Source organism: Carcharodon carcharias, chromosome 3, assembly GCF_017639515.1.
Source record: "Carcharodon carcharias isolate sCarCar2 chromosome 3, sCarCar2.pri, whole genome shotgun sequence".
Classification (NCBI taxonomy): Eukaryota; Metazoa; Chordata; class Chondrichthyes; order Lamniformes; family Lamnidae; genus Carcharodon; species Carcharodon carcharias.
In genome coordinates this window covers 175,352,171-175,364,943 of record NC_054469.1, presented here as the reverse complement: position 1 = coordinate 175,364,943, position 12,773 = coordinate 175,352,171, and the positions used below count along the sequence as shown (strand labels likewise).

General features: G+C 39.2%; 1 protein-coding gene across 1 annotated transcript in view; it reads right to left on the bottom strand.

The window, feature by feature from the left end:
* gcm2 (glial cells missing transcription factor 2) overlaps positions 1-7,249 on the bottom strand; it is a 51,928-nt gene extending 44,679 nt beyond the window's left edge. Inside the window, exons 1-2 of the mRNA XM_041185066.1 lie at positions 7,157-7,249; positions 6,059-6,311 (exon numbers count right to left, since the gene is read on the bottom strand). Coding sequence (XP_041041000.1) covers positions 6,059-6,311; positions 7,157-7,249 — 346 coding nt within the window. The remainder of the gene's footprint in view (positions 1-6,058; positions 6,312-7,156) is intronic.
* Positions 7,250-12,773: the final 5,524 nt, after the last annotated feature.

Below are 12,773 nucleotides of genomic sequence, written 5' to 3'. Positions count from 1 at the left end.
ATCTTCCTATAGCTCAAGACACTCAACCTTACTATTAAACACCTAGCCAATCTTTGTGTCATCCGCAAACTTATTAATCCTACCCCCCCACATAGTCATCTATGTCGTTTATATAAATGACAAATAATAGGGGATCGAGCACAGATCCCAGTGGTACGCCACTGGACACTGGCTTCCAGTCACTAAAGCATCCTTCTGTCATCACCCTCTGTCTCCTACAACTAAGCCAATTTTGAATCCACTTTATCAAATTACCCTGTATCCCATGTTCATTTGCCTTCTTTATAAGACTCCCATGTGGGACCTTGTCAAAGACTTTGCTGAAATCCATATAAACTACATCAACTGCACTACCATCATCTACACATCAGGTCACCTCCACAAAAAATTCAATCAAATTTGTTAGGCATGACCTCCCTCTGACAAAGCCATGCTGACTATCCCTGATCAAACCTTGCCTCTCCAAGTGCAGATAGATTCTCTCCTTCAGAATTTTCTCCTATAGCTTCCCTACTGCTGAAGTGAAACTCACTGGCCTGTAGTTCTCTAGCTTATCTCTACAACCCTTCTTAAATAGCGGAACCACATTAGCGGTTCTCCAGTCGTCTGGTACCTCACCCGTAGCCAGAGAGGAATTAAAAATTTGGGTCGGAGCCCCTGCGATCTCCTCCCTTGCCTCCCTCAGCAGTCTGGGACACAAATCATCCGGACCTGGAATTTGTCTACTTTTAAGCCTGCCAACACCTCTAATACCTTGCCACTCCCTATACCAATTTGCTCAAGAACCTCGCAGTCTCTCTCCCCGAGTTTCATACCTTCATCCTCATTCTCTTGGGTGAAGACGGATGTGAAGTATTTGTTCAACTCTCCACCGATGTCCTCTGGCTCCACCCATAGATTGCCCCCTTGGTCCCTATTGGGCCCTACACTTTCCCTGGTTTTCCTCACTTAACAGCTCACTATTTCTGTCCTTAAGTCAATTTTTTAATCCAAACTGATACTGACCCTCATATTCCATGAGCTTTAATTTTGTTAATCAGCCTTTTGCATTATTTTGTCATATTCTTTCTTAAAATTCATATAGACAGCATCAACTGCATTCCTTTCATGATTCTTTGCTGTTAATTCAACAGAAAAATTCAATTAAATAAATCAAACATAATCTGTCTTTTACAAATCTGTGCTGGGTCTCCTTAATTAACTTAAACCTCTCCAAGTACATGTTGATGTTTTTCTCTGATTATTGTTTCTAAAACCTTACATGCCACTGATGTTAAGCTTGTGGTTATGAGGAATGTCCTTACACTCTTTCTTGAATAAGGGTGTCACATTTACCACTCTATTGGGCACCATCCCTGTACCTAGGGAAAATTAGAAGATTATGGCAAGCTTTTCTGTTATCTCCACCACCACTTCCTTCAGTAGCCTGGGATGAAAGCCATCCTGAGCAGCCAAATTATCCACTCTAAACATAGCCAGCCTTTCCATTATATCCTGCCTATCAATTTTACTTTATCCATTACCTCTACCATCCATGTTTCTACCAACATTTTATCGGCAACCTTTCCTAATACAAAACACTCATTTAGTATTTGATGCTTGCCTATGCCCCTAAACATTTATCACCCTCTTTGTCTCTAATAGGAACCATCCTGCCTCTTACTACCCACTTACTATTTAAATGCTGGTAGAAGATTCTTAGGTTCCCTTTTATGTTAACTGCCATTCTATTCTCATATTCTGCCTTTGCCAGTTTTATTTTCATCCTCACTTCCCCTCTGAACCTATTGTATTTGCCTTGATTCTCGCTTGAAGAATTTATCCATGCATTATACACCTTCTTTATTTGTTTCAATTATATTCTCTGTTTCCCTCATCATCCGAGGATCCCTGCCTTTGGTTCCACTACCTTTCACCCCTGTTGGTATATACCTAATATATATCTGAAACATCTTCTCCTTAAGATCACGGTTACAGTTTTTCCTGCTAACCTTTGGTTCCATTTTACTCTGGCTAGAGCCTTCTTCCAATTTAGAAGTTCTGCTTTAGATTGTTCCTTCCTCTTCTCCATTACTAACCTAACCTTATGAAATGACGATCACTCTTACCCAAGTGTTCCCACATAGACACTTGTTCCACCTCGTCCACCTCATTCCCCAGCACCAGAACCAGCAAAGCTGCCTTCCCAGTTGGACTGAGAACATACTGGCCAAGGAAGAGGTGAGTGGCAGAGTGACAATAAAATCAAGGCAGCATTCAACCAATTATGGCAAAAAGAAAGCCAACAAAACTGGGTCAGTGGCAATCAAGGGAAACCTTCAAGTGTCGGAATCATACCTTTACTTCTCAGAAGCCAATCATCAGAGCCTCAGATGGCACTGTAAAAGCTCCTCAGGAATACTTGGCCCAACCACATTTAGCTACTTCATCAATGACCTTCCAATCATCATAAAGTCAGACATGGGTCTGTTGACAAATTATGTTTAGCTTCATCTTAATGTTCTGATAATGAAGCCAACCATGCCAACCTGCAGCAGCACTTGTGCAGCATTCAGTCATACCTAGAATCATAAATGGCAGGTAACAATTACACCATATAAGTACCAGGTGATGATCTTCTAGAACAAATAAAAGCTCAATCACATTCCCTGATGTTGAACTGCACTGTCATCACTAAGACCCCACCATCAATATCCTGTTGGATGGGTCACCATAGACCAGAATCTTTAATTTAACCAGCCAAATAAACATCAGGGCTAGAAGAGTGTGGTTTAAGTTGATTACTCAGTGATGACTGACCGATCTCCAGACTCTTCAACACCTCTCCACTGTCTACCTTGCACATGTCAAGAGTGCGATGGAATAGTCACCAGTCACTGTGTATGCTCCAGATGCAAGAAGCTCAAAACCATTTAGGACAGAGCAATCTGTTTGAGTCCAACTATTGGACTCAATAATCACCAATTCCACAGGCCAGTGTCTCATAGAGTAGAACACACCGTTGACAGGATACACTGTAGCAATTCATCAAGGTTGTTCAATTATACTTCCAAATCCTATGATCTCTATGACCAAGAAAGACAAGAGCAACAGTGGTATGAGAACACGACCAGCTCCACTCTAATTGGAATATATGTATATTACCATTTCTTCAGTATTGAAGTGTTACTATCCACATAACACCATCCGGGTAGCACTGCAGCAGCTCAAGACAAAGGGCCAGCACCTTTTCAAAGCAACTGAGCACGGGCAATAAATGTGACCTTTCCGGTGCCGTCCATATCCCAACAACTATTTTTAAAAATCAGAAGGACCTTTTATCCATTACTGCAAACCATAACACCCACAATTTGTGAAAATAAAATTGAATAAAATTAACCAGAACTGAATAAATGGCAACTATATGTATTATTCAGATTGAAATTGCATTCCCAGCTCCAACACATCTCTGGGGATTCTTATATATTCAAATCTATAAGAGGTTTAGATGAAATAAAGCAAGAAAATCTACTTCCACTGGTTGGCAATTAAAGTAATTAGAGGATATGAGTTTAAGATCATCATCAGAAGTGCAAAGAGAGAGGATGAGAGAAGAAGATTTAATTTCATATAGGGGGTTGATAGGACATGGAAGGAAACATGGGAGAAAATAAATCCATAATAGCTTATAAAATAGTTCAATATTCAAAAGGGAACACGTAAAATTGTGTGGAAAAGAGCAGGGGAATGGGACTAAGTGAGCTGGTACAGGCATGATGGGTTATGCTAGATTCTACAAACCATTTGGGCTTCACTGATTTTGTTTATAATAATATCTGCATATCCTCTGTGTACTATTCATTCTACAACTCCTTTCTTCCTGGACAATTTTTTAATCCCTGTCATTTTATTTAGAAAAAATGTTTTTTTTTTGTATTTCAAATGATGCATGAATTATTTAATCTTTTTAAAACTAAGATGGTGGAGATTTTCAGAAATGACAAAAGGTCAACAGGCTGTCCTGTTTGATCGAACTTAACCCCACTGTGTGACTGTAAAATTAAACAAATTACTAGTACAGGAAAACACTTTTTACACAAGTGTTTTTTTTTGCAAATCGTGAGAGACAAGGCAATATGAAAAATGTACTGATCCTACATGCCCAGCAAGGAGCTATGCTTGAAAGGATTACAGGTCAGAGAATCAGTGCTACTGATATTGCCCTAACTCTGATTGATATTCCACTTTGACGTGTCTCCCCTCTGAGAGCATAAGATCAGTGAATTGACCAACTGTATTCCTTTTTTTCATATAAAGAAGTCTTTATATATTTGCTGCAGTAGGAAATTTCAATAAGCTTAGAGTTTAACATCCACTTTCGAATCAATGCAAAATGTTTTTGTATGCTCATAGAAACAAAGTGACAGTAAAGTGTCTAGTTCTTGTGTGACTTCTGACCACTCTACAACCAGAAGATGCAAGATCCTTCCCAGACATTGATTTCACATTGAATACAATGTAACTCTGATTCAGTGCAAAACCAAATAATAGAAGTCTCCAGTTTGTCCATTGGATGTCCTTGGAACTGCATAAACTTAGTTTTTAATATTTCTGATGTTAGCTTTTATCAATAATCTCCTAACTTTAAAACCTAGCTTTCAAGGACCTGGAATTCTGCATATATTATATGCATTATATTAATTCAACAACATACATTGTTCATTGCTAGAGTACATTCCTTGCTCCCAGAATAATCTGCAGCTATATGGTGGACAGTATAACCTGCATCAGCCAGTTGCAAGTTGCACTCGACAAATAACAATAGCTGCAGTACCACTGGATCCTTAGAACAAAATGTCACTATCATTAAGTATTAAATTGCTGTCGATGTTTGTCAGGCAATTTGGATCCCTGTCCTCTTTAGCCATCCTGGCAATTATCAAACCACTTTTCATTAGCATCTCTGGCTCTACTATATTGTTATACTCTCAATGATGAGAGTGACAGTTATGAAAAAGGGACTTGAGAAATTAGGACTTCCTTTTACTGAAACTGAAAAGATTACGTGTAAACTGGCAGAGTTCTTCCAGGTTATCAAGAGTTGTGATAGAATAAATAGTGAAACTGGTTCGGGTAACGAACCAAGCTTAAATTAATCACAAGTAATTAAATCACTAGAATTAAATGGAATTGGATAGCTGTTTGCAAAGTAGAAATAGTAAATGGCATGGGATCGAGCAGCGTTCATTTAGATTCCTTTCCGTGCTGTAACATATTATTTAATTGTGGCGATAATAATTTAAACAAAATCAAGATTGGGTTGAAAACGGCGGATTATAATTTTAAATATTGTTCCTAGAAAGGTTGTGGCATACTCCGTATTTTGTTAGATTTACACACAGAAATACACGTAGAAAGGGAGGATAATATTAACTGTTATATAAACGTTTCTTAGGCCGAAACTTAGGCCAGAAGGAAAAAAGCCAATAACTTTTACCCGTGGTCCTGACCTGAGGACAACTGTAATCCGTGAGAGGGATTGATATTGGAAAATTTAAAAAAAAACCACCTGAAATTACAGAGCACTGGAATCCAACTACAGAAATAACTCCTCTATGCGCCGGAAAGAGAATTTTAAGGCACAGATAGGACACATTATTTAAGAATTTGCACTGAGAGCCTTCTCAGAAGACCCTACGGCTTCGCAATTAGGGTAATTAGGGATGGGCAATAAATGCTGGCTTAACCAGCGAAGCCCACATCCTATGAATGCATTAAACAAAACGCAGAGAGTTGTGTGTTTCTGGTGTATTATCATCATTCTTGTTATGTCCAGTTCCCATCCCCTTCGCGCCTCCCGCGTCCCACCAAAACCTTTGTTTTGCTTCCAATACCGCTCTTTTTGGTGAGCGTAGAGTTTGAGCAGTACATCCTAGCACCCATCCTGCATCCTGACATAAATCTTGCTTCATCCGTTTAAACCACAATTTGAGACAGAAATATAGGCTCCTCTGTAAAGAAAAGTGATATTAATCCAACAACATACAATGCTGTTCATTGCCGACTCTGGGATACTCACTCTGCTGCTTTTGGCGAGCCTTGTCACAGATAGCCGGTCTGAGCTGCACTTTGCTGCCATTAGGTAGGGTGCAGTTTCTGGCGCAGATCAGCACTCCCAGGCAGGACTTTTTCAGGATCTGGCAGTTGTGATTATTAGTGTTCCTCATAGCCCAGCCACTCAGGTGCCTCTGCGCATTTTTATCGTCGGCAGAGTAAATGTATCGCACATAGCCATCTGTCCATTCCTGGAACGAGTCAAACTGCTTCACATCCTGAAAGTTGCACACAAAAGTATTGATTAATTATGCAAGGCTGTCAGATAAGAAACATATGAAAAAAAACATACATGGGTTGGTCTACTCCGAATTCTGTGTTAGACCAGATTTTAGAAATTTATAAATCCGCAGTGAACTGTCTCTAAAATAAATCGAAATTGTCAAACTGAAACAGATTTACATGCCCCATGTTCGTTTTGAGCGGATCTGTAAAATTCATAGCAGATTTGATTAAAATCCAAATACAGCGATTAAGATCATTCAAAGCCAGTCCCAAATTAGAGACATTTTTTAAAATGATTACGTTTGTAATCGATTTGATTTTAATTAGTAAATTCATAGGAACCGGCCACTGGCGTGAGAGTGCCGAATTCGCCAAAGCGCGAAACTCAATTTATAAACATTAAACATGCTCCATAAGCACAAGTCAATCACTTTCAAACTGTTGCCTTTGACACACTCAAAAAATCGGCACAATATTTGAAATAAAAACCTGGCAGCAGATGGAAAGGACAAATGTATTCACTCGAGAACTGAAATATCCACTCGCCGGTAAACGGCAACACGAACAAATGATTTTAAAACTCCGGGACAGGATTATCCGTCTGAAGCAACCGGCTCTGGGCTTCTCGTGCTTATATACTGACACCGAATCTGATTCTCTCCCCACCGCATAAATCATTGTATTTCAACGGTTCCAGTTTAACTTTTGAAATTGAGCTAAAGAACATTAAAAGAAGGCACTTTAACATGTATAACCCGGTGATAATATGCATCTTACAGTGTAGAAATACTAGATTTGAATCCGTCCTTTTACAGGGCGAAGCTTTCCCAAAGGTTACCTGAGGCAGTTTGGGGTCGTTAATGTCCCAAGTGATTTTCATGCCGTAGGAACACACACAGTCGGCATCTTCGTATTGATCCACTTTGGACATCTTTCCTCTCACCCTATAATCAGATCTGCTCAATGACATCGGAGAACATGGGCTGGCTCGGGGCTCCACTCGCACTCCGATTCATGTACTGCACAAAAGAAATGGTGAGAGGTGATGGGCGAAAGAACTGACACAGGGTAAATAACGCCGAATGGAAAAATAATGTAAAAAAAAACTCTGACAGTAAGTATTTACTGAGACTAGCAAAACCTGCGGCATTTGAATCGCATTTGATCCTGGTGTGGAGTGCAACAAAGTTTGGCTGTAGGTGCCCCACCGCGCACTTATTTTTCTAAAGCACAAGTCCAAAGATAAGTGAAGATGTTGTGAACACTCCCTGGATCCCCGGATAACCTCGCAATGGTTGAGGATACGCGCTCTTTTTGACAAAGTTCGGTAGGAGTTGATCACCAGCACTAGCTTTTATCTCAGGTGAACCGTGTTGGTGACCTGCGGAGATAGCCTGCTCTGAACTACACGTAGACACTCAGTCAGTCAAACACGACCCACCCGCCTGCCAGTGTCTCAAAACCAGCACTCTACAGAGACATAACCAGCCGCAAACCAAGCAGAAATCAGCCACAAAGTCAAGGCTAGAAACCACATCAAAACACAATCAGCAGAGATCTTGAAATGACCATGTATATACATTTGCAACAGGCAAAGCTGCTTTACCGGATTTCTGATGGTAGCACAATAACAGTCGAAATAAAATATTATTATTGCGAAAGTCACCGTGTGCTTCCTGGCGGTTTGTCTAATGTGGACTACAGTCCAATACACACAGATTTCATGATATGGATGGAATATGTGATGAACTTTAAACAAACGCTCAAATATTGTGAAAGCAGTAGTGTACATTGATTGTGAATCCGTTCAATTCGCCGTACATGGTTCATAATGGGATGTGAGGCGCTTCACGTTACCTTATGGATTATTTTGAACTGAAGATGACACAAAATGCTTTTAACATTTTTGCGGAGCCAATTACTTGTAAATCTGACTTCGGTGACACTGATGAGTTACAGTTTGGGACAGCGGAAAAGAGAAAAATCGAGTTAAACTCCACAGTTAAACTCTTGGCTCCTTCCCAAGTTTACAGAGGTTAGATCTTGATTTTAAGTCCAAACCGTGCAGTCAAAAATCAGTTATTTCCATTTCTACAAATTATTTGTGAACTGCGAAATACGTATTTTCTTAAATCTGTATATACTAAGATGTTAAAAGAATATCAGTCGAATCTTGGTTCCAGTGAAGATGAGCGCGGTCTAATGGAAAACGTTTCCCATGCACGACGTTGTGCATTCTGAATGTAAAGGGTGTTTTGCCTTTTCTGTTATTTATATAACAACATTGCTGAACGATGCTTCATTTTGTATGATGAAGGGAGGGACCTTTCCAATTGTAGTGGATCAAACAGGGAAACAAACAAACCCCTGTTCTGATTGTTTTGTGTAAACCTGATAGATTTTCATTTTAGGAATCAGACAAATCATGTAAATCTAGAACCTGTTCTGACAAAGCAGCCAAACTTGCTCCGGCACTCTTTTTGAGTATTTATTAATTTGTCTTCATATACACATGAAACCATGGATGACTCGAGATTTATTTAGTCAGTGGACTAAACATTCAGGTTATAGTTAAAATATAAGGGGGGAAACTTGACAGTAAGAAAGACGGGCAGTTAGATCTGAATCGGGTTGCTCAGTCGGGTGACCGTATTCCACGAAGTAGATGCAGATTTTGGACACGAACACCAAACAACCCTGTTCCCTAACCCAACTCAACCTTCCTGACACGAAAAGGTGAGCAGGGAGTGAAGTCAAAGCGCTGACTTCAGAATCTTTCATGATCTGAGCTGTCGATTGTATATTGGTTTTTCTGCTGATTTCATTCACAGATCTGCACAACATTCGCCATAAAAATAAACAAATGTTCATCCGCAAAATAAATACTGATCATTATTAATCAAGTACTGATCCCAAAATATCAACAAGTACTAGTATCAAATTAAACCAATACTGATCCCTAGAATAAAACAAATACTGGCCTCGAAATTTAAACAAATACTGACCACATTAATTAAATCAATACTGACTCCTAAATAGAGACGGCATCTTCCCCAGTTTAACGGCACAATGGAACAGAAATAACAACCTTAACATGTTACTACAATAGTTTCACTGTAAAATGTTTCCTTTGCAAATAGCTTCCAACGACAGCCCATTTGCCGGGTGCCACAAACACCGAGGCTCTTGATGACTATCGCCATTTGTCTTGCTGACTCTTATTGAGGATCATACCAAAGTTTGAAAACAGTGTCCCACCTTTGTTTTTGGTCTTAGTCGCATCAGTTAAATAACATCGACACAAATTGACAAAACAATGGCAGAACAAGGAAGTCTTCCGGAAAGAAAAGCCTTCAGTAATATGATGCAAATTAAATATAAAATAGCACTCTGCTCAAATCTATGAGGTAAATTGGAAAACCAACTATCTTTAATTGAATATTTAAATTGCTTGTCGCACTGTTCCAGATTATTAATCGTTTCTTACAAATGAATATCCTAATTGTTCCAATGATTGGGAATTCCAGTGGCATTTTTAATCCTGAAACAAACAAATATTTCGAAAAGAAAAAAGAGAAAACAATAAACATTGACCAGCTTGCGAAAGTTATTAAAGAGCTGGCCAAAGGCAAATCACACCGTGCACTGGTAAAATAAGTAAATGTATCTAAAATCCAAATTCAACACGTCGCTCTTGCAGCAATTTCGCAGCTATAGAACAGTAGAGAAAAAGCAAATCAAAATATACAAAACGTGAAACCTATGAAAATCTCAACAAAATCGCGCAAGAAGTTGTTTTGTGCGGCTTAGACCCAAGAATCTTCCGGTGGCTGGCAAAATGCTGCAGGAGAAAGTGTCAGTTCTGGCACTCCAAGTGAAATATAACTTCAAGAAAAGCTTTGAAAAATAATTTTGTTACATTTTTCAACATTGCATTTACATAAAATAACAAGCCACAAAAGTTAATTAATTGTGCTGTTTAGTTTTCTGAAACAATTTTGGATTCTAGTGCTAAAACACAACTTTAAATTGTCTAAAGGTCATTGAGGGGCACAGAGTCAAGTTGTTAAAATTATATTATCAAAACAAGCAGTTGAGAATGCTTCACAAATGATTTATACAAGCATGGGATATTTTATTTTACTAGATGTGGTTTAGAAGATCATTCTCTTAATTCAAAGAAAATAAATGAAAAAAGTATAAGGAGCCAAACAAATATTGGCATTTTCTCAGAAAATAACAGAGATAATGGTGTGTTAGCTAACGGCTTGTCTACAATATATCATGCTTACATCATACATTTAACTTGTATTGCTTCTCTTATAAAATGTATTTTAAATTTTTATGCAACATACATTATATTATTTTTGTATATTCATTTCCAGGTCACACATAGGATAATAAAAAGAAAAGAATAGTGTACTGAAGAGTTTAGATGATCTCTTAAACTGAGAGTAAAACTTCAGTAGATTATCAATCTAATCTGAACCCTAAAATATGTTACTTTTCAAAACATGTTGCGATGTAATCTTTAAAGCACGTACAAATCAAAATATTTATCATAGAGATGTGGAAACATAGGCGTTCATTAACAAGTTGCATAGCAATAAAATGGAACTGCATGCATCTGCATGTTCGAAACAGAAAGAATTTTACATCTTAAGTTCAGTGGTCTGAAGTTTAATATGAATGAAACCAAGGCCAAACTGTGGACCATAAAACACATGCAACCAATTATTTTTAAATGTGAACAACATGCATTGCATTATTTATTCATTTCCAGGGTAGCTGCAATGAGGGATCAGTAATTTTGAGACACCACACAGAACATGCTACTTTAAATAACAAGTTCCTCTATATATGTCGGATGATAGAAAGAATAGAAAGGTTGCTTAGGTGCATGTTTCAAACGGTAACATATTTCAGTACTCAGATTAGGTTGATATTCTTCTGGAGTTCCACTCTATCAAACTATGAGGTCATCCAAATTTTTCAAAATGTGACTCCACCAGGGCATTGTGCTCACATGTTGCAGGGTGCTTGCATGTATGTGGAGAATTCTGCATGGGGTACTAACATGCAGATGCTTTCACACCTGTATTCCCTCAACCTTTGTTTTACCTTAACAGAGAGACTGCAGTTCTCTACCTTTTCATAGTGCTTAAATACTAAATGCAAGGCTTGTACAATGCTCATCAGATCCTGCCTATGACCCAACAATTTCTAAAATCAGTTTCAGAGCGGACCAAGAGTTATATTCCACCCACTTGATGTGGCCACTTGGAGGCTGGTCATCACCACTTGCCAAGAGGTGAATGGAGATTTGGATATCATTCCAAAGTTATACTAACCATTGACATGCATCCATACCTCAAATCATTTCATGTCCATGTTAACTAGTCTAAGAAATATGTCAACCTGATATATTTTACCGCACATTAAATATTAAATAAATGCTGTAAAATACATTTTACGGAATCAAAAGTAAGGATGTGCAAAAAATCCTATGCACTATCCTTAACATACAGACTGGAAAAGAACTTACTCATTTTCAATTTCCACACCTGCTTCCTGATCTGCCTAGCTACAAGAGATAAATTATCCTAGGATGCAAATTTAATTTACTTTGGGATAAGATACCAAAAATTATCAATCTTGTGTGATGTCAGGGAGATGTGTTTAAATCTTTATTGGAAGTGCGTGATGTAAGCATTTCTCACCCTTCTTCCTCAAGGAACACCATTGAGCAATGGCAGCTCATCAACATTGATAATCTAATGGCATTTGTGTCTCCTCAGTGGTAGTGGCAGAAGAAAAGACATGCACGGGCGGAGGAGATCCCTGGGCATGTCCACATTTCAGTTGCAGCAGTGTTTCCATCATTAGATGGCAGCGAAGGCTCCAACCCTTCTCTCGAATTGCTCTTGTTCCTAAGTGGATTCTCAGCTCTCAGAGTGAACTCACTCACAGAGACCCACAGACCAAAGCACAGATCATGGCCTGGCGATTCATGAGGTCAGAATGTGTTTGGGTGAATGCGGGACTCGTTCTCGCTGCAAATGGGTGGACACCCACTTAGTTAAAAGAAAATGCATTGAGGGCTAAGAGAGATGTTGCCATATCCCCTCACTTCACTACTTTTCCTGGAACTTGTCAACAATTAACGTATCACTGGCACGCCTTCCACGTGTCCCTTCCTCCATGGTGTGATCACACTCATACTGACCCTCAGCAGCCTCCTGAGGTTCCTAGGCCTCCAGATCTTCATCCTCCAATGAGCTCTCATCCTCCTCCAGTTCATCCTCTGGCAGGGGTTCACCTCTTTGCATAGCCAGATTGTGAAGGGCGCAATGCAATGCGATGATGCGGGAAACCCTGTCGGGAGTATATTGGAGTGAGCCACCTGAGCGGCCCAAGCATCTGAAACACATCTTCAGAAGCCCTCTGGTCTGCTC